General features: G+C 35.6%; 1 protein-coding gene across 1 annotated transcript in view; it reads right to left on the bottom strand.

Annotated features, from left to right (window-relative positions):
• Window positions 1-23,139, bottom strand: part of HECTD2 (HECT domain E3 ubiquitin protein ligase 2) — a 40,564-nt gene that overhangs the window by 2,751 nt on the left and 14,674 nt on the right. The window contains exons 5-20 of the mRNA XM_026066701.1: window positions 22,728-22,817; window positions 21,837-21,901; window positions 20,775-20,820; window positions 19,568-19,677; window positions 18,014-18,162; window positions 17,125-17,248; window positions 13,814-13,910; window positions 12,812-12,919; window positions 10,629-10,761; window positions 6,838-6,926; window positions 5,253-5,411; window positions 4,711-4,785; window positions 4,119-4,206; window positions 3,745-3,851; window positions 2,101-2,216; window positions 1,310-1,453 (exon numbers count right to left, since the gene is read on the bottom strand). Coding sequence (XP_025922486.1) covers window positions 1,310-1,453; window positions 2,101-2,216; window positions 3,745-3,851; window positions 4,119-4,206; window positions 4,711-4,785; window positions 5,253-5,411; window positions 6,838-6,926; window positions 10,629-10,761; window positions 12,812-12,919; window positions 13,814-13,910; window positions 17,125-17,248; window positions 18,014-18,162; window positions 19,568-19,677; window positions 20,775-20,820; window positions 21,837-21,901; window positions 22,728-22,817 — 1,700 coding nt within the window. The remainder of the gene's footprint in view (window positions 1-1,309; window positions 1,454-2,100; window positions 2,217-3,744; window positions 3,852-4,118; window positions 4,207-4,710; window positions 4,786-5,252; window positions 5,412-6,837; window positions 6,927-10,628; window positions 10,762-12,811; window positions 12,920-13,813; window positions 13,911-17,124; window positions 17,249-18,013; window positions 18,163-19,567; window positions 19,678-20,774; window positions 20,821-21,836; window positions 21,902-22,727; window positions 22,818-23,139) is intronic.

Genomic DNA, 23,139 nt, shown 5'->3' with positions numbered 1-23,139 from the left:
TGGAAAAACAACAGTTGACCAATTTTGGTCCTAGTCATACCAATATTTGAACTTGTGAGTTTCTTCTGAAAGCTGAGCTTGAACATATTTGCAGATGTCTCTTCACATTGCCTGGCTGAAACACTGCAAACACGGCTCCTCACTAAGAGGGATTAGCTAGATGAGAACTATTCTTCAGTAAAAGAAATATTTGCTTTGTCATCAGTACTAGATGTCACCAATGTCCGGCCTCACAGCCGCAGGCAGACAGAAACCATGGGATCTTCCTGCCCTTTACACCCTCCAGTGACAAGCAGGAGAGCACCGAGGGAATTACGTTCTCCGATCCTTCCGTGTGAGCAGTGCAATGCCAACATGCCCATGTCCATCACCACACTGGCAGTCTGACTGCAACGATTAGCTTGTAAAACACAGACCCACGTAACTCTAAAATACATACCATTTCAAAACACATTTCTCCAGTTTCAAGAAAAACAGCAATTTACAAGAGAGTGGAAATTAAACAAATTCAAAGATGACTGAATTTTCTTCATTTTTTTACCAGATCCTTATGTTCACTTAACATATTACTGCAATCAGTTATCAGCTAATTGAATAAAGCTTTAGTAATGATATAAACAAAATTTAAAAACAAAAACAGAGTTGGCATGCACATATTTCAGGTCTCCACAGAAAACCAACAAAATTATGACTTTTTAGAAACATAATAAAGACATTTAAAAGGAACTATGTTAAAAGCTTGAGAAAGGAGGGTAAGCCAGCAACTTCTGCTGAGGAAGCTTCAGAACCAGCAAGTTCACAGACAACTTATCTACCAGAGACCATAAAGGAACGCTGTCTTTACCAGCCATACACGTTAAAATCCTTATCTAGCCCGTCAAGAAATGTAAATGTTTTTCTGCAGCTGCAGGGGCTGCTATTCGAAATGACAAGCAGACTCAATGAATTCAGAAAAATCTGTGGTGATTCACAGCATATTTTAATTAGTTCAGCTGTCATGCTAGAAACACTAAAGCTAATAGTTTCTTTGTACTGAAGACATGTAAGGAAAAATCTTCATAAATAAGTAATTCCTGGACTCAAATGTAAACTCTGCCTGGAGAACTGATTTTGTATTAGATGATCATCTGCTAAATTTAGGTAATCAATAAATGGGTTTAATAACATCCTGAAGACAAGCTAGAAGGGACCGTACAGTTTCTCCCTTATAAATTAGTCTGTTCTTTATAAAGACATTCAAGAGCAACAAGGACTCTCAGGAAATAATTTAAGAACAAAAATAAAAAAAATAATCCAGAAAATTATTTACCAATTAGTGGATGTTTCACTCTTTGAAATCTTGAAATTCAAATCAGCCATCCCTCCCACAGGTACTCTATCACTTCCTGTAGCAAAATGTAGCAGCTTCTTTTGAAGGTCAAGAGAAAATCCAAGTACTACATCCCAAAAGTATCTATATTCAAGACAGAGGAAGAAGAAAATGGTGCAAGACGAAACATCCTGACAAAGCAGGAGGATATAATACAACTGCAAATATTATATGATGAAATGTCACTAGCTACAAATTTAATTAACGTATTGAGTAGGATATCAGTACTATCCTAATATGTAAAGGTTTGAAAAAATTCCTGGGGATTTGACACATACAACATTTAATGAATTTTGCAATGATGTATTGTCAAATGATGCCCCAAACCACTTACCTATAAAAAATAATTGTTGTCCTACTATTATAAATATCCTGAGTATCAAGTGGTATCGGAAGAGAAAAAGCATTTTTAGAAGATTGGATAATAAAAATAAAGACTCAGATTTCACCATGCAGGATTTGAAACTACTGTTCTTTTTGACTACTTCCAATTCAAACTGGTTATATCCTTCTAAAGATACCCAGTAACACATTATATCATTAAGACTCTAAGTGTTCCTACTGGCAGATAAATTAAGTCTCTTTGTCTTATTTGGAAACACATTTTTAAAGCTTCAATCATTTATGATTCATTCTCAGACTATATTTAAAGAAGAGATTATTCCTAATAGTCTACCATTCTATGCTGTTTTAAAATTCAGTATTTAGAATAAAAAAAAAATTAAGCGTACCGTATAGTAAGATCAGTTTTCTGGTAGCCCTCATATTGGGTACTTCGCTGTAAAGCGGACATATCCAGTTCAGGACTACCACAAACAAGAATTTCAACCTCTTCTGGACGAAGTAGCTGTCAGAAATTAATTGTAAAATATTTAATTTTTGTTAAAGATGAGAAACAATGCTACAAGATTCAGATTAAGAATTTAGGATATTTTGTTGGCACTATAAAAAATTAACAATATTCAAATATAAATTTATAACTTTGATCTGACACACTGTTTCATGGAAAAATAAATTCTTCAATATTTTGACAAATCTCTTACTACCATATATAGTAAAAAGCAAAGTTACTGGAAAACAACATATTTTAGCATATTTCTTTTGTCCTCATTTCTCTTCCTTTGTTACATTTATTACACTTACTTGCCTGTCTTCCAGTTAGATTACAAATGGGTCAGGAAGAGAATTAGGTTTGTACATCTGGAGTTCCCCAAGAGGGACTTCTATCTCTCTCTCTCACTCTTATTTATTTTTTTAAACAATTTCTATTTCATTTACACCCCAAGTGGACTGATGAGGAGCAGGGGCAGACAGAACCTCTTTGTTGTAGACACTACTGTGCTAATACATAAAACAATAAACCATGTTAAATGACTACTAAACTTACACTAGTAGAACCTACTTCTTAATCATTTACTACAATATTAAGCTGCATGAAAGCACTTCATGGCATTTCAATGGATTTTCAGTTTCCTTCCTGAAACTTCCTTGCAGTTGGTCACACTTCACTTTGCTGCAAGTGTGTCATATTTGGCTAATTTCACAGGAATGCAGAAATTCTCATGCAAATTATAATCGCCTCTTCCTTCTCTTCTTACTGCACAAGGAACAACGTAAAATATAAAAGACATTCCAACAGCCAAATAGAACTGAATACACAAGAATCTTTAGTATTGATCTCACTGAATATTTTTCCTGCAGAATGTAACACGGGCTTTTGGAGCTTTACTGCTTATGACTGTAGGCAATACAGAGAGTCCTTGTAAACGTTCATGAGAGCTTGTGAACTGTCAGTGAATACACACTGTTAAACATAAAATAATTCGTGGACCTTTATTCATCTGTTTCTAATGGATCACTACAGGTAACAGTTCATTGCCTGTTTAATTCCTTTTGTTGTTCTTGGACTCCTGGGACTCTTGTAGACCTGCTCCCAGTGCATTACACAGCCTACAAACATGGAATTTTACTCTTATCCTTAAAAGTAGTTATGCATAACTTGGCTGTGGTCTGTTGTGTTACTCTGGATCTCCCCTGCTCTATTTTGCAAGCACAGCACTGTTTAAAAAAAGTGTCCTCAACCTATGACTTTTACTACTTCATTATCTTCCTTCTTCTCCTTGTAAAATTACTGATAGGCCTGACAGCAAAAAGAGCAGGAGAAAACTATGCCTGAACCTGTGACTCCTCAGTATCAAAACAAACATCTCTATATAGGTATAATTAGATGTTTACTCAACTACATGATTAATAAAGATTCTTTATGAACCCTTAAACAACCACTGGAGTTACTGAGAGTAACTTGCATCATTAAGATTAGTCATTTTCACATATTTGAAACAGAAGTGAAAAATTATGCTTTACTTTATTCTTACCAGTAGCGCGTATGAAGCACAGACACTATGAAATCCATAATAGAAAGCTGCAAATTGTTTGTAGATTGATTTGTTGAGAAGAAAATCAACATAAAGCTGCACATATTCTAAAAAAGAAAAACATTTTAATCTTTTGTTACATTGTAAGAGTTTTAGACAATCACTTGTTGTGCTATCTCAAATTGCATTAATTAATAAAAATGAATGCATTTTACTTCAGGTACTATTAAGATACTATTAAAGCTGGTAGGTATACCAGAAAGAATTTTAAGAATTTCAATTTCATATTTTGTTAAATAAAATGTAGACTTATAAAGGGAAAAGCTGATAAATTTCAATCTGTCAAGTATGCATAATTAATATGCATTAAGTACCTTTTCTATTCTGATTTGTAACTGGAATTTTATCTCCATTTGGCTTTAGGTTGTAAGATTTTATAACACCAAATTCTTCCTGAAAAACCTGGGGAAAGAGAAGATTTAAGCTCAGTGCTAGAGAACACGTTCATATACTCACAAGTTAAAAAGCTTGTCTTTATTACTGCAAGTATTTAATCTGTCTCTCTCTTTAGAGCATGCTGCAATTGTGAGGATTTTTTTTTTTTAATTAAGTATTACAATTTTCAACAATTCCACAGACGAAGTCACTGATTGCAAGGCGATGGTGTCAGAGGAAGTAGAAAGCTAGAAACGCACCAGCAGCAGGATGTGGGACCCTGGCAGTCAATACTTCGATTGACTTGAACTGCCACGGAGCCACAGCTCAAAGCCCTGCAAGCTGGAGCAGGCTGTTGCACGCCCTGAGCCCCAAGGACTCGACTGGTTCTCGTAAAGCGAGCTTTCATCCTCATCCAGCTACATCCCCAACAACCAGCAAGCACGCTTTGCGGGCCGCTCCACTGCAGAAACACTGGTTACAAATTACTGGACTAGTTTGAGAATCACTTATAATCGTGTACGTAATGACCTGAAAGGTTGAGTAAAAATCTTCTTCAACATTGCCTTCATAGGATAGAAGTTCACTTAGTCCATGGGCCAATTCCTACAATAACAGTGAAAACCCTTTAGTAAGCTTACAAAACCAAAAGATGTGCTTTACAAGGACATATCAGAATCATTACTCTATACAAAAAGTATCTTGGAAAAAAAATGCATATTCAAAATGTTTACATACAGAAAAACGTGGTGCCTAAATAGAATATTCAGAAGTGTGTGGGTTTTTTTTTTAATTTCAATTTAAGCTGTTAAATCTTCCCTTTTACTATGGAAAATGTGTTCAAAACATTCACACTTGACTCTGGTATTCTAACTTCAATTAAAGTAGATCTTACAAAATTCTACTATGCTAGAGAATGTGGAGAATTTCTATTTTCAATGGAAAAAGGGAGACTATTTATCAGTCAGTGCAAAAAAGGGGGCTGTTCTGAAGTTGTCTACGATTCCAGAATTAAATTAAATAAAACAGATTTTAAATCAGTAATTTAGCCTCTAAAAACGCTTAATACTTACTGGCATAATCTGAACCAGGTCTTCTAATGCAACATCACAGATGCCTACGAGTGTGTTATGATCACAGGGAACAATGGGAGGACTCAACAATTTCTTGTAACAGCAAGGTGGGAAACGAATATCCAAGGTGATGCTATTATATACAGCAAGTCCCATAAGCTATATATGTCAAAGGTTAAGGGGAGAAAAACCCACATCCTTACTGTAGTTAATAATTTAATTAACTTGGAAAAAAAAAGATCTGAATTTTTACTGAGCATACTCTAATACATGCTAAATAAACTGACAGAAATTATTTAAATTTTTTGGACTGACATTATTTTAAACACAATTTTATATTTCAATTAGGTAATAATTAAAGCAGTCAAGTGATGCACATTTGAAGTCCTTCATCATAATTGATAAAGTATTTCCTGAAGCAATTGTTTCAAAGTATTGTTAAAATAAAAAATTTAGGATAACTGAAGATATAGATTTTTAATCCAAAAATCCTAGAGAGCGCTCAATATAGTAATTTTTCTTTTGATTAAAATTAAAAGCCTAAAGACAAACCTGTGCTGGCACTACAGCTCATCAACTAGCCCATTTAAGAATATCTGATGAAACGTCATAGTGGCAGAGTTTGGGGAAATAGGTAGGGATGGGAGAGAACAAGCTGCCAAAAGATACTTGCGTGTACAAGAAACCGATTCCTCTTCTCAGACTTGTATTTGCTACCGCCAGATTTGCTAATACAGCCTACTGTTTTAGCTTCATATCAAGGGCAACTTACACTCGAGAAATATCCCACATTTTGTCATAAAACTTGGACATGTAGAACAAACACAAAACCAGCATAATTTTCAATTAGTTGGTTTCAATTAAAGTAGATGAATCATCCAATTTAGTCCTCTCTGCCCCATACTCTCTCTTGATGAATGAAACAATGCCTTCCATGTCCTTTACATGGTTTAAATAAGGTATATCAAAAACATTAAATAATGAATTACCTGAACTAACAGTCTGTAGTACAAATTTAAAATTATACCAAAAATTAGCAGAATACTCTTATGACTCAGCTTCCCATGCGTAAAATGGGGACATCGCCATCTCATTATCATTAATAATATGTCTGAGGACTTCATAAATGGGCACAACAGAAAACCTAGGAAATAAACCTATGCTCAAAATAGCAGTTGGCTTCCATTCAGTTAACCCTCCCCCCCGCCAACATGCACGTACTGATCAACAGGGATTTAAATGAAATAATGAAATATTAATGCAGTCATTTATGTTTACTGAATGAGACTGAAAAACATAACCATGTAAAAAATGACCATGTATACATAAAAAGTTGCACATGTAATCTTAATTCTAGTATTTTCTGACTGCAAAATGTACCATGCACCTATACACAAACATTTTATTCCTATTTTTAGTTCTCTTGCTTGAATGACACATTCTTTTTATATCTACAAAATGGAACATACTTGTATATACAGTAGCAGAATGAGCTGAAAGCAGATCTTCATGCCCCACTGAACCCGTATAACGGCACATTAAACGCCTGTTCATACAGCACCTTCTAGCGAATATAAAAGGATACAGCGCCAACCAGTCTGAATTCGGAGTAGTTATCACACTTAAAGCTGCTGAACCAATGACAGTGGGAATCCTTGTGATACGTGAACATACCTGCAAGCACAAAGTTGTTCTTTACAAAGCTTTATCTTCAATAAAAGGTCATACTAAAACATTTTTTCCTTAGATACACCCTTACAAGCACGTCTATCAGTGTACATCTCCACGCTTGTTTTCAACCCTGCGTCCTCCCTTCCACAGGAGGAGCGGAGAACCTCGCAGCAAGGATCACCAAGAGCAGCTCCACAGGCGGATCAACTGTATCAGCCCTGATAGGCGTTTGTGTAATGTATTCTTCAATACCTCTAATAACAGATGTTCTACGCCACCTCTACGCAGTCTGTTTCAGTGCTTTGTAATCTGTGCAGTCAGAAATGTAACTAACCTAAAACTTCCAAGCCGTAATGTAAGCCCATTTCTTCCTGCCTTCCAGTATCAACAGCAGATCACAATCTTTAAAAATGCTGGCATGAATCCCATGATGCAAATATCATAAGCTTTATCATCTTTGAATAGAAAGCTGTAAAAAGTCCATCTTATCCATGAAAGGTGTATTCTTCATACTTATGTGGCCAAAACTTCAATTAGAGAAGTTATAAAACAAACAAACAAACCTCCCAAAACAATCACAAAAACCTTAAAACAAAACAAAAAAACCCCAAATCATCCATTGTCCTAAATTAGAAGCTAGAGCCTACTAAAATCAGGACTGTAAAATGGTATGACTACTATTTGCATCAGATATGGATTATCGTTTTAAAGAGGAACAGAAAGGAAAAACCTATGTAAGGAAACCACGTAACAGCTTTAAGAAGACTAGGCAAGAAATATTCTCAGAGAAGCAAGAAAAGAAGAAAAGTAATTTATACCTTGTTAGGCAAGCAAGAGTGAAATTAACTTCAATTCATAACTAAATCGGATAAAAACTGATGACTGGTTTTAATTTGTTGGGACTGAACAGGCCTACAGTTTAGTATTGTTTTCACAGCCAGAGTACAAACCAAAGCACTAAATAGTCCTAAGGATATCTAGTATGCAGTACCTCACCTCATTTCCTTTTGTAAATGAAGTCGGGGAAAAAAAAAATACAGATTTATATGAAAATCAAACTTCTTGGTCAACAAAAAAAAAAAAAAGAAAGAAAGAAAAAAAAAGAATCTGTCTCACAGACCTCTAGTCCTTATGAGAAACTGTAGGTAAAAATCTGCCTTCAGATTTTTTATTTTTCCCTACTCTCCTGAGCAATCTCACTTTATTTTTCAAACTTGAGTTACGACAGTGAGCTCATCACAAAATGTTCAGCCAGGGGACACCAGAAGCAGGAGGACAGCTGCGTGTTGGGAAGCGCCAGGTCCATGCACCGAACAACGGCGGTGATGCTGCAGCAAAACAGGTCTCAAGCTCCATTAATAAATGAGCCACATCAAGATGAAAAAACCATCATAACATTTCCACACTGGAGGGCAGGCACCTGAGTTAAGTCAGAGTTCTTTAATTTCAGGGGTTAAATCCACAAGAACCCACAGCTGAGCTCAAAAGGGTAGCGACAGCAAGGTCCTCTGTCCTTCCAAGCTTCTCTGACAGACATTATTTGCAACTTAAGCATTAAAGACAGCAGATTACACAGTCCCCTTCCAAGGGACAGGAACAACACTGAACTCCTCCCTCACTTGGCTGACAGTCATATCAATGAAAGAATTTACACTCCAAAGTGAGAAAGCCTGCCAAAACTGGTGAAAAAAATTGCTCTCAAATGTTTCCAAACTCGTCAGTTACCAAGCTCTGCTGACAACACATTTTTATTAACACAACTGTCAAGCTTACAGAACAATTTCTCCAGGATAAATTGTTTCCTATTAAGTTTATCACTAAATGTTATTTCTCCACACAGACCCCTTTTTACTAGAAAAAGACTCTAGGCAAAAAAAGGATCTCAGCAGGTATGAGATGTTTCTGGCTTAAAACTCTGTGAATCTTTAAAAGAAGTCCTATAAACAACTGAGTACCATGTATTTGGGGGGCACAAACACCTCCAGAGACAGACAAGCTCTTGCACTCTATCAAGGACTATCAGGTGTCATGCTGAATGACAGTTAATTAATGTTTCTAATCTAAACCAACCTGCACACACTCTAACCTAGAAACATATTAGTAACATATTTATACACAACAGAGGAAAGCTGACTCATTTGAAAGTTCAAAATGGGGGAAAAAAAGCCCGTCCAGATCCATCTACAGAAGTAGCAGACTGAACTGCTTGGTTATGAATGTTCATTCAGATCTAATATCCTATTCACTCAAAAGTCTTCCTTTTTTTCCCCCCCCGAAAATACTATTATCAGTTCACAGGCCCTGGAAACAGCAGAGGCAGCCTGTTCCATTCAGTGTCACATCTGCCTGTACTTTCCCTGCTCCTGATTCAAGGACCTTGCTCTTCTGAGAGCATCTCAGACCAGTTCACTTTAAGAACACTGGCCCCAGAAGATATAATAACAAATATTCAAGTAAGAACTAAACTCTATTAATCACAAAGATATTGTACTAGAGCTTGCAGACACTAAGCTATCAGTGCAAATCGAAACAACTGATACATGGGTGGCCACCAGGACCAGCAGTTTGCCATGACCATGCGCAGTAACATCACCCAACTGCAGCTACTTCTGAAAAACAGAGAGACCCTCTAAAGCAACAATATGAGGGCAGCTGAGGGCAGTGTAAAAGTAGAAAATGCAGCATGAGAAGGAAGAGTCATGAACAGTGGCTGAGAAGAACAATACATTTGGCCTTATCAGCACTTGAGTATTTACTAAACTACCTACTTCAAAGGCTGTTATGTGCCTCTCTATTTTAGAATAAGAATACCATTTTCTGATTTCAACCAAACAACATATTAAGCTAAATGGGAAGATTATTATTGATTCCAAATACTGGAATATTCTCCACATATATACTTCTATTTATCCTAGAAAATTTCCAAGGGCAGACACCAGTGTTTGAATGGCTGGAACAATTTTTGCTTATTCTTCTTAGCTTGTTAATAAGTCTAGCAATTCACTAATACTCATAAGAACTACTCAGGAAAGAAACTGAAAGCACCTGTTCCAAGGCCCAATTCCATCTGAGTTGTAACAGATTTAAACCATGTCTGTCCCATTCCATAAAATAATTAATGGCCTTCTCCTATCTGCCTAGAGGCAAATCAAGGTCCTGTCTCTGGATAGAGCTGGAAACATTGGAACACAACAGATATAACAATGAACTTGGAAAAAAAAAAAAAAAGTCCACTGCTAGTCTTGAATGCTCCTGGTTTGTACCCAACGTACTCACTAGCCTAGGGATCCTAACAAAACATGAACATTGAGTCTCTGGTTTGTGAAATGAGATTTAGCATGACTAAAGTCTGAAAAAGCTTAATTCTACTTTTTATTCTAATTCCACTGATGAGAGATTTGTTCACCTTCTAATTTTGTCATACCACCGAAATGAAGTCTCAGTTTCTCAGGGACACTTGAACCTCCTTGTGAAAATCCAAAATCTTCTGAGCAATTCAATACATCCCACTCTCTTCTGCCACCTTCTAGGCCTAAACTTCTTCCCAAATATAGTGATGACATTGCCCTCCTTTGTTTTCACAATATCAATTAGTAACTGACCTGCCTGATATTGGACTAATGAAAATTCCTATCCATCACCATTTTGATAATTTAAAATTAACAATTTTTGAACTTGTACTTAAGGACAATTATGAGGACTTACCATAGTCTGGATGAAAAATTTGTCGAATTAGAAGAAGAAACCACTCTTTCGTCAGGCCACCCATATCAAGACCAGCTTCTCCTACAAATGTGACTTTCAACTTCTTTTTCAGATCTGCCCTCTTCCTTGCCAGCTATTATGAAATAGGGAGATTAAAAAAAAGCAGACTTAATGTATTATCACAACTTCTAGATATACAGAACACATTTCCTCATCTCTACAGCTCTTACTAGAGGGCTCTAAACTAGAAATTTGCATTATCTCCTACCAATAGGTCACAAGTGCATTAAAAAAAAAAAAAAAAAAAAAAAAAAAAAAGATTCATTTGGGGAAGCAGGTTTCACAACCACTTGACATCATCAACCAACCTGCACAGAATGTCTCTCCCTAGACTGGAGAACAAGCTCAGTGGTTCGCAAAGCTGCCTTTTAATGAGCTACTACATCCTAGAAACACTGAAAATGAGTCTGTCTGGAATACTCTGGACCTATCCTCTTTGATCTATGCAAGTGCCAATCTGCCAGGAAGAAATGCTAGCTGCCTTTAAAAAAAAAAAAAAAAAAAAAATCCTTGCTTGGGAGATGTTTAGCAAATAAGGTGGTAACTAAAATTGTCAACATTTGGAATACTCTGGACCTATCCTCTTTGATCTATGCAAGTGCCAATCTGCCAGGAAGAAATGCTAGCTGCCTTTAAAAAAAAAAAAAAAAAAAAATCCTTGCTTGGGAGATGTTTAGCAAATAAGGTGGTAACTAAAATTGTCAACATTTGGAAACAGTTCTATTCAGCACAGGATATCTGCCAGCAAATACCAACTGTTTTGCAAAGCTGGTTTTTAGACTATAGTAACACCTCTTTTCATTACTTTGTCCTAAAAGACTACGTGCAGCATTTCATCTGTGTATGCAAGAGGCCTACTAAGAATTAGATTACAGCCTTTCACAATTAGCATCGACTATTCAGAAAATGTCCCTGTCCAATTTTCCTCTAAAACAATAATTACTGGCCAACTCCAGAAAAAGCTTTTAAACCAATTAAGATGATGCATGTACTAAAACAATTATAGTTTTTAGCTGCTCAAGTAAATCCCAGTTGTGTAAGTTTTATATGTATAGGTATCTGTATTATTTGATTTTTTTTTTTAAACTAGTTGAAGTGGTTTTCCTTTGCAAATTAATTTTCAAATTTTAAACAAAATAAAACATCCCCTCCACCCAGCTTCCATTCCCCACTCTTTTGAGAACATGGAAATTTTATAGTACATTTTTACTCATCCCTGAGATGGGCAGAAGAAAATACCAGAAATAAATAGGAGAAGGTTTTGGCTTTCAGAACTCTTGAGTTGTTCATAGTTATGCCAGTGTGATAGACAAAAACCTACAATGCCTCAGATAGAAGAACTATGAACTGCTTTATCTTAGGAGATGAGACTAAAATAGACTGGCTTTAATCTAGCAAAAAAGTTTAAACTTATGTTTTCTGAACATGAGCAATCAGAACCGATACAGCAGTCTTGATTTGTTTTCACCATTTGAAACAATTTTTTAATACCATCAGGCTGTTTTTTGTGTTGAGAAAGATTAGGGAACTAGATTTCATTATTTTCATTATTTAATGTTAATTTAAAAAGGTTCCGTGGACATATCTATCTCTTTTCTAAAAAAAAGGAAAAGTTAGATTCAGGAACATGAGAAATTAGTTAAAATGAAGATATGAGGTTAAGAAAGCCTAAAATAAATATTATAAGATAGAGAAGTTAGAGGAGAAAAAGAATAAAAGTATTCCAAGAATTAGAACCGAATGAATTCATCAAGTGGTTAGACTAGCCGCTTACTATTGGTGCTTCTACCATGGAACAAGGTACCATATAAATTGATAATTATGCACAGTATTCCTAAGGGAAAATTTAAAAACAAGCACACCAACAGACTATGCAGCACGCAAATATACATGCTCATTGTGGGCTTAGCTCTGGAGGAATACAAGGGCAGAAAACAAAGTTCAGAATGTCCAACTCAATCTCAAACTGCTGTGACACAGTAATTCAGTTATTACTTTTATTTAGTATTATGCAGTTATATTTCCTAGCTCTTTGCACAGAAAGATTTAAATGGACTTATCATACTGAAATCAAAGTACAATAGCTACTTTGCAGTAACACCATTTAATTACATTTGTGATACCTCATCAAGCGAATCACTAACAAGGTGCGTCCTCCTCACTTTCACATTTAGGAACAACATATTCATGTCAGGCTTCTGTCTGCGAGAGACTTTGTCCACAAGGCTTTGCTATTTGAAAGGAAAAGAAACATCATACATACATCTTCATTTAAAAAACAAAGTGTCACACTGGCTAAATGTAGGAAATCCTTAATATCTTGCATTAAAGACATTACCCTAATACGACAGCTGCTTCAATATTTGCAAGAGGTGGAGAGCAATACAATCTCCTTTCTACTGCAGATAGCATTTACACCATATTCTAACAAACTTATCAGGAAGTCTAAACCATAAGGTGGCAATTGTACAGCAATCTTAAACTTCCCAAACAGTTAAAAATATATACCCACAAGACTCCAGAGACTGGCTTGCATTTTATTTATCTATCCACAAGACAGGTCCAGCGGGACAGTAATTGGTATGTGGTGCTCCCATACTGAGCACTGGGGAAACCAGTAGCACCTACCATCTGAAGGAAGTCACCAAAGGAGGGAGACAAAGCCTCTTTCCAAAGGAAACAGACTGCCCAGAAGCAAACCTCTTCTGCAACTTGTGAACGTACAGCTGCATCCTGGTCTTCAGTGACAATACATCTTTACAAATAAAATAGGAAGTGGACCGCAACTCTCAGGGAAATTTTCTTCCTTAATTATCTTACTAACTAAACTTGCTAGTACATCATGCTGGTGTCTCAAAGAAAACTAAGAAAAAATTTACTGAAACTCTCTTCCCCACAACATTGTATTTATGAGCATCCTGAAGCCAAGCACACTAACATAAAAAAAATACTGAAAGTATTCAGTATGGCTATTTGTAGACTGGTAACTGTAAGATAGCTCAAGTACTTTTCCAGGGTAGCCCTAAATATTAGAAGTTGTGATGAAGTGCTGTATGGAATATTTAGCCAAAGATTTGTAAGATTACAACTGATTAGACACAAACATTTTTCACTAAATGACTTACCCGTGCGATACTTATCATCTGTTGTTCTGAATCCCTTTGAATAATAACTTTTTTTGCTGCTATTGAAATAATAAATGGATATTGACAGAAAGAAAACCTGAATGACAAATGAGGGAAAAAAAAGATATAACATTTCCTAAAGAGCAAAAGAGGAGTGAATCTTTGTATTAGTATTCAATAACCATCTTCCCTCTACTGGTATTAATTTGTAAATAGCTGCCATTCTTGTGTTATATACATACTCAGTTCAGTAAAACTCAAAACCATTTAGTTACAAATACTACAAGTAGAAATTCTAATCAGCAATGGTACACATCCTAAATAAACCTCTTTTTTGTTTATCATTGCTCAATAGTCCTAAGAAAATGCAGTTATCAGTTTCAGATGGCAGGAAGTATCTCCTGCTCTGAATACTAAATTTTAATTGCTACACTGAACTAACGAAAATGTGAACATCATCTTACTAAATACAAGCAGAACAACTATCTCAGTGTAGCATTCTCAGATACACAGTACCAATATTTCTCTTTTGGCTTATTTGCTGCAGATCTGCTTTTCAAAGGCACTGATTTTCCACAGGTCCTTATGATTTAATCTGCGGCTACAGGTGCTCAGTATTTCTAAAGTATCAGATCACATCAACATCCCACTGCAATCAAATACCACCAAGGATTTTGAAAAACTTCAGAAATCATTAGGGTAACAGATTTTTTTTGTTACTGGTTACTTTAGTAAGTCTTTTGTCCATTTAGCTCATGGAAGTCAGATAATAGCAGTTCTAGTTCAGCAAAAAGCCCTAGTTTAGCAAAAAAAATATAGATATTAACAAGCTTCTCTGTGTGAACCTGTAAGGATTTAACTCTGATAAGCAACAACGCTAGCAGCATTTAGTATATATTTTGTTTAACAATGCATAAACACTATGTTAATATTACGATACTCAACAGAATACAACAGCTTCTCTCCCACCCAGACTTACTGTGGAGCACGTAGAAATTTGCATTCAAGATGCCAAACCTTAGAGCAGTCCAATTAAGTGGCTAAGCAACTTAATAGCAATGAAGAAATAACCAAAGTCACTTCACATTTAAATCCAAAAGATTTCTTTACCTTGGAAAGCATTATGTAGGTATATTCAAAATCTCAAAAGTCAGTAGTTCATACTGTTAGTACTGAGAAGTATTGTATATGTCAAACAAAAGCAGACAGTTTGATTTAAGATGCAAGCCAAGGCAAGTCTCATACATTGTCTTCTTCTGAGGTCAATTTGAAGCCAACTCTTTCACTTTTGTTCCCAAATTATTTTAACTATGATTATGGCACCATAAAGAGGCATTTGGTAAAACACTGCACAACTTTCTGTAACAAAAAAAAATCCATAAACCTTCTACGTTACCTTTAAAATTCATTTGTCTGGGAATTTTGCCTAGCTTCTGGAAATTTATACAGACCATTGCTGTTGGGAAGACAAACATCTGACAACGGTTGCAAAATTTCATTAAGTAGTCCCAATTATCACCAATATCTTGTCCTACATTATCTTTGCAGGCACCTGTGAGTTTATTCTTTCTACTCTCAAGCGCACTGTGAAACCCAAGCTAACGCAGCCTGCCTTTCTCAGGAGATGAGCTCAAAATTTGTTCCAAGCTAACCCCAGCTGAAGAATTTCTGACAGGCTCAGCAGTACAGGCAGGCAGAGTGAGCTGGGCATCTAGCAGAAGTTCATACTTAGGTGCCCAGACTGAGCTTCAGATCCTACATACACGCCCTGAATCCTGCCCACGAGGAGGTCTGGATTCTGCTGTCTTTAGGAAAGAAAGAAAAAAGAGGAAGTAAAGATCTCTTTTTGGATTAAAATTTCCAGGTGGCCAAAGACTTTTACCAAGGAGTCTTGACTTAGTTGGAAGAATTGTGTATGTCAAAATATTTTATATGCAAGGTGAACTGAGACTTGCTTATCCTGGGCCTTATTAATTCTAAGCATTCAGCCATGATTGGGATTCTTTGGTTTTGAAGTGCAACTATGCAGATTTACAAGATGTAAAATTAAAGAAAATAGAGTGTGAATATCAAAGTAAAAAGAATCAAATTTACATTAAGAGTGATACAGTCTGTATTACTTCAGAGACTATGGATCAAGCAAACTCTGTTGTGTTGGATACTGAATTCCCAAGTGTCCCAGCTAACTGAAGAGAACTGGCACAGGTGGAAATCTCACAGCCCTTTTGTACATCCGGGTGGGGGTGCCAAAGTAGCCAGATGGTATCCATGCAAAAAGCAGCCTGAAGCTCAGCATCACTGAGACTCTAATACTTTGACTGAGACTACATAAAGCCTACTGTACATCTACTGCTATCATCTCTCACGCTATTTTTCCTTCCCCTTCAACTTCCCAAGCAGAATACCAGATATCAGACAGAAGCCTAGCCTAAAATGCCTGCTTTGACGGAACAAATTCTGCCCTCCAAGTTTTCCTCAACAACCTGCTGAGGGCAGTGAAAATTGTACACACATATAAGCACAAGGACATTTGGAGGCTGATGTCTTAAATTAGGGTACTGAAAAAGTCTTGAAGTAAGGGAAAAATAAAAATGATCTTGTGATTCAAGCCATAAAGACCCAGCAATGAATCTGGAGATGTTATTTTTCAGGTTGCTGAAAAAGACACCTATATTAAACGCTGCAATACATTTTTTTTTATTAATAAACCAAACAAAATTTTAAAGCTCAGTAGAAAGATTAAATGCCTATTTATCTATATGTTTCAAAATAAAACTTCTGGCTGTCTCTCACAAGAAGAGAAACACCTTAATAAGCTTGAGCCTGTAAAGATTTAAGTTATACTCTCATTTTTCAATAGAAATTGTTCCAGTGAAATCATTTGGACTAACAAGAATACATATAAGTAAGGAGGTGCTTAAGTCTTTTCAGGATCAGAGCCACATATATCATACAAAGCATAATTAGACACGTTTTTATTGTTAAGTGGTAAGCATGCACACATCACTTTCTGTGATTATGTTAGAGGTTGAAATAATATGTTCACGGTAAGACGTAGTTAGTACAAAAAGCAGCAGAGAAATCCATATCAATAAATAATAAACTCAGTACTATCTATAATTTACACCTTTATCTAGTTTATGAAGATGGAATATGAATTCTATTACAGTCAACCTCAAATCTATCCAGTGTCTGCAAACAATAGTTATGCTGTATTAAATATTATAATTTACTGGAAAACAGCATATATGTAAATAGTGCATAAAGACAGAAGAAATATTACTTAACAAGAATCTATTTTCCCTTCTTACCTGTGAGAATTTCCATAACATTGCCAGTTATGATATTCTTCCATAAGATCAATATGATCAAGTGTAGAATTATAGAAATCCGTATATGAAATAACAGGAGGATTACTTAGACTATTTGCAGCATCTGAAAAGAAAATACAAAAGGTCTTTCAAAATACTGCCCTGATTAGGCATATCAGTTTCCAGGCATTCTGAGCACTAATGATCTCAGAAACTTGTAAAATAAATCAGCTACTAATAACTTTGTTTTGGCCTTAGCCAAAGTAAAAGTAATAATTCCCCAGCTCAGTCCACCTAGGAAAACAAAAGCTTGATATACGTTTTTTTTAACATCAAGACCAATACCTCTATGGCATTTGACTCTAGCCAATTTAGTCAGTGACACACACTATAAGTTAAGATGCCATGGATGAAGATTAATGCCATATTCTGACGAAATCTATGAAAACGCAGTTTGAAAGATGGATTTCTGATACAACTTCACTTAATTTCAAACACACCTATGGCTATAACCTCTACAGGCTTTCCAGGTAAGTCACCTGTTTGAATTTGATGCCTGTTTGCAGAAGGGGATGGAAAGGGAAACCCTAAGCACAGGTTACCTCTGCAGATTTTTGTTTGAATGATCTTCAGTTGTTGCCATAGGAGGAAACGAAACATAGCAATTCTCTACTAAAAAGCGAGTATGAAGACTTGTCAGAAGATGTCCGTTTCTGCTTAGAAATGCTTAGATGCTTTTTGGCATCCTGTTCTACTGTACTTCTTACTATGCCACCATCCCTGTCACTCTCCCTCTCAAGAAGAGAGGTATAAACTGTCCCCCCCAAACCATGTATACGTACATACAGATGTGTGTATATACACACACGCTTTAAGAAAAAAAACCTACTAAATAAAGCCAGGACTTTGGTTGCTGATGGAATCCACCAGGTACATTTCATCATGGGTGGAAACTCTTCAGGTTTTGCAGGAAACAAGCGTAAAGAAATAAATTGCAGTAACCTGTCCACCAGCTGCTTGAACCTTCTCTGTGAAATCCTAGAACAAACAGGCTGCAGTTACTCTTATGTGATCACTGCCCACACTGAAGCCTACATTATCAAGATTTCAACGCTATTTTCTGAAGAACATGATTTTTTCCTATACATAAAAACAAAATTATAAAGTTTGAAGCAGCATGCTTTTACTATTAGCACACAAAAATGCTCTTCAGTGCAAAAGCACTCTCTTCAAATATGCCTTTTAACATCTGCAATTTTTAAAAATTTACATGTGAATCATTGTTCTTTTAGTAAACAAAATGTTAAACAAAAAAACCCACATTATCTATTTCACTATACAATCTGAATACTGAGCAATTCTCAATTTTTTGATTGATATTCAACCTTAATGAGTGCACACTAAAAAAAACTTCAAGCACTTGTGACAAGTGCACATTTTAAATCATGTACTATATCACTTCCATAAATCAGAGCAAAAATACGTGTGTATGTACATATATACACATACACACACACATTTAGATACATTAAAAAAAATCCTTTTAGAACTAAAAGCTCTCATTTTAAATGGTTTAGATTTCTAATGCTTGTTTTAAGAATGAAAAATATCAATCTGCCTATTACATCCTTAACCAAGAGAGTAAATCTGATTTGCAAACACTATTCCAAATAAAATGATAATTACCACAATTTTAAGCAAATGTGGACATATTTCAGGGGGGGAGGGAGACACATACATACATCTACCTATGTAGGTAATCCCTATCCTTGCAGGGAAGGAATCCTTAATTAACAGTTTCCCTAGGATATAAGGCAGTCGCAAATAAGGACATTTAAACTTTCTTCACTCCAGGCACTCTAAGACAGGCATCATGCATGCAAACTTAAAAGATATTTTTTAGACAATTATACCCATAAATAACTTCATTAGGTTGGTGATATTAGAATTTTTTTCCGTTAATTAAAGTTTAATGCCTTAACAACACTCTCTCATCACCTTTGTAACTGTATGAAGCAAGGAATTGCTTTCATTTGTGGTTTTCATGCTCTAGAGCAAAGCTACAACAGCTTTTGGAAATAATGCAAAAAGAGAGATTTAAACAAAGGTCAGAGTCATTCGCATTAATACTGTATTTTGAATACGTCTTTACAAAAAAACTAATCTTATATAAATTATTTTGCAATGAAGGCATTTATTTTCTTTTTGTGTAAAGGTATTTTTATACATTATATACAGTTTGCATCTATAAATCAGTATCACTTAGTGGACTATGTCCAAATATGCTTTGAAAACAACAAAAACAATCTCCGTAGTCAACTTAATTAACTTTCATATAATTTAAATATTATATAAAACAGTCAACATCAATGGAAATACAGTAACAATTGTAATCCTAAAAAAAATGGAATTTTTATTTTTATTTTTTATTTATTTTTTTTACTTTTTAGACCAGTGCACTAGGAAATGATGGTCAGCTTCTGTTAAGGCTGCTATCTGTCTTAGCAAGTGAGCATAGATGACATAAGTAGAAGTGTTACTAAATTGAGGATTCTGAAAAAGATTAAAAAAATGTGTTAGATTAATAATCTGCATAAAGGGAAAAAAGTCGTTAGGATTGTTTTTTATTTGCTTGTTGTTGCCAACACAATTATCCAGAAAAGTGTAATTCAGAAAACTGCTGTGACAGTGGAAAACTATGAAAAAATATTATTTATAACTTCTATTCAAATGAAAAATACATAACTCCAATATTGTAAAAGTATAACTTTTTTTGTCTTTTAAAAGAAAGCCCACCGGTAATAAAGGCAAAACTCTGCTAATTTTTTTTTTTTTTTTATATTCCAATACTATATATCCCACAAATTACACTCCTCTGAGTGATGAGCTTTGCATCTCAGTATATTTATTCTAACAGCTCCTACCTTCAAGCACATCAGTCTCAACTTTTCCCTCTTATGCATGAGTCCAAAACACTCCCTCCTTTCAGCAGGATATATTCCTCATAATTCACAGTTAGTATACTACCCCAGAGAAGAAAATCTCTCTGAAAATTTAATTACCACCTGATCTTTTACGCTAACAGCAGAAACTTCTCTCATGTGGACAGGTGTTATCTACACTTCCAAAAATTAAAGAAGAAATTTGCTACAAGGAGAAACCAACTTTAGTAGCAAAGATCATATGCTAACACAGACAAAAATTGGAATGAGTTTGTTGAATAAACTGAAACACTGTAGAAATTTCCAGGAACACCAAAAAGTGGATATACTGAAACTTTTCAGAAGGATCAAAGTTACAGCATATCAATAAAGCAAACTTGGGAATAAGGAGGAAATAAGAACAAAAAAACCCCATGAAAATATTTGCTCTTTCAAACCACAATATGGTAGGAAATAATTGTATGTCTAAATGTTCTGAGTTCATAGTTTTAACCTACACAACATTTCCCCATCAACTATCTTTCACTAAGCTCCCCTTCCCATCATGCATACCCTAGACCTTTTTCGTATTTTATTACACACCTACAACATGAAATTAAATGTGAAGTTTCTCAGTTATAGTTTACTAAATATTTTGTTTGCATAGTATACTGGTTTATAGATTATAAATTAAGCATACATATACTTAAATAAACATATTTTTCTTACCTGTAGAAGTATACAGTATGCCCTAAGATCATCTTTTGTTCGTGGCCTAAGAATGAACGAAATAAGAAGCAGAATCATATGGATACCTTATACAGACACATTAATAGCCATGAAAGCATGCACTTAGGACTCAACTTTGCTTTGTCAATACTTGTACACTATGCTCAGGAGTAAGCTATTCTAGCATCTCTCTCTTGTGGTATAATACAAGATAGGAGGCAGACCCCCCCCCCCCCCAAAACCCCAACAAACAAAAAAAACCCCATAAAAACCAAAAAAACCCACAGAACTGAAGAGGCAAGAGACCTTTCAATCCATGCTCTTGTCTATCTCAGAAGATATCGTAGAGGAGTATTTGCTCCATCTTTGGTATTTCCTGCCACAATTCTCTATAATTTCTACCACTGCAGCCTTCCGTACATCTTGCTGTTCATCTGCCTCCAGATTTCTACATAACCACAAATACAGTGTGGCAACAGCATACAGAGGGCAATACAGGGCGCAGAAAGGAATAGGCAGGGGCTGGGTCACAAGTGAGTGCAGGGGGCTGTATCTTGCTGTATCTTTTTTGTGAATCAGACTACACATTTTTGTTTCTATTACTTTTTGCTAAAAATCTTTCCTTCTCCCAACCCCCTGGCTATTCTGTTCTGCACCCCGTACTTCCCTTTCTGTGCTGCTGCCACATGTGTAAGGTGTTGTGAAGCGAATTTCAGGTCAAGGAATTGATCTAGGTTAGAACTAACACGGGGCGGGGGGCGGCAGGAGGTTATCCAAGATCAATTCCCTAATGCATCTCACAGTTCAGATGCCCAAGAGATTGCCTTGGCACAAGGGACTGGGATTCTGGGTGGGGGAATGAATGGCTGGGTCTGCTTCTCAGAAGTTCAATGTCACCTTACAGTGTTCAAGGTGTATTTCAGCAGACTTGCCTGCCAAAAGGAGACAAGCTCTTCTAAGTCGAATAAATTGTATCATTTGGCCAAAATAGTAGAATAAAAGACAAAAGTCAGTGTCGTAAATAAGTGGAACAGCTCTAGTGTAAAAATTGGTTATAATTACCCTTTCCATTCTTGTAACAGACCATTAATTATTCCCTTTAGGACTGACTTCTGAACGTCTTGAGGCTATGGAAAAAGAAGGTGGGAGGAAAAAAAATTAAGCAGATTTCATGGTATTAGATAAACTTATTTTTGTAATTCAGTAAGATTAGAGTGGTACAATCATACCTGAAGTAAAATATTAGAAATGGTGACAAAACTAAACTTTTTATATTGCCAATTATATCACCTAGAAACAGCAGAGCAAGTGTTGTCAGCTAGCACTAAACATTTTAACCAGATTCAAAATTGGGGAGAGGGGAGCAGGGGGAAGTCCTGTGCCCAGGAAGTATGCCGAAGGCAATAGCAAAATTGACTACCACCTTCTCTTAGAGCAAAGGTGCAAGTGGTATACTGCATATTAGCAGCAGCCACAGAGGGCTATGAAGACTACAAACAGGAGTCAAGCAAGGGTACCTACCTAAATTAAGCAGGGATATCCTTATCATTCACTTATTTATATGAACTTAAGAACTGTAACCATCATTTCTATGTTATTCCTGACTACTACTTAGTAAGCACAGCATGTACTTGTTGCTGCCCATTCCCACATTTTCTTTATTTCCCCACCATGCAGTGCCCCATCAAAGTCATGTCGTATCTTGCAAGAAGTCTTTGAGATCTACCACAGTCTAAGCCACATCACTAGTAGCAAGAAATTCCTCTCCTTTTATAAGAGTGATTTTCATGATTCTACAGCAATTCTCATGGGACCGTTTTAAGTGTGTTTTGAGAGATTTTTCAGAAATCATGCCTACCCGAGAAAAACCTTTGGTGTAATTGCTTCTTATCATATTTCTTCACTGAAATAATTGTTAAAATGTTCTAAAACATGAATTCTTTTTCTACTTACAGTATTTAATAAGGCATCATAGACAACATTCACAAATTTTGCATTGATTCCAGAGTCTTCAATGGTATTAAATGGAAAATTGGCATCTTTCTGCAAGTTAGACAGTACATGAAACATTTTGTTTTTGAAGTATTTTGAATATTTTAGCTTTCTTTAAAAATAAAAGTTTAACAGCAAGTTTAAGTGAAACACATGTGCATAACTATTTTCCTTAGCAAAACATAAGAATCTGAGTCACTTTTATTATTAATATTTGAAAGATAAAACTAAAGAATATGAATCTTACATATTGGCAAAATTCACATGACTCCATTAACTACACATCCTATTTTAAAATGTAAGAGGGTCTTAAATAACGAATTATGTAGTTTCCAACTTCCATGTTTGCTACAGATCCATCATCAGACAAGAG

This window comes from Apteryx rowi, unplaced genomic scaffold, assembly GCF_003343035.1.
Source record: "Apteryx rowi isolate R43461 unplaced genomic scaffold, aptRow1 scaffold_246, whole genome shotgun sequence".
NCBI lineage: Eukaryota > Metazoa > Chordata > Aves > Apterygiformes > Apterygidae > Apteryx > Apteryx rowi.
This window is presented reverse-complemented; position numbering and strand designations above follow the sequence as displayed.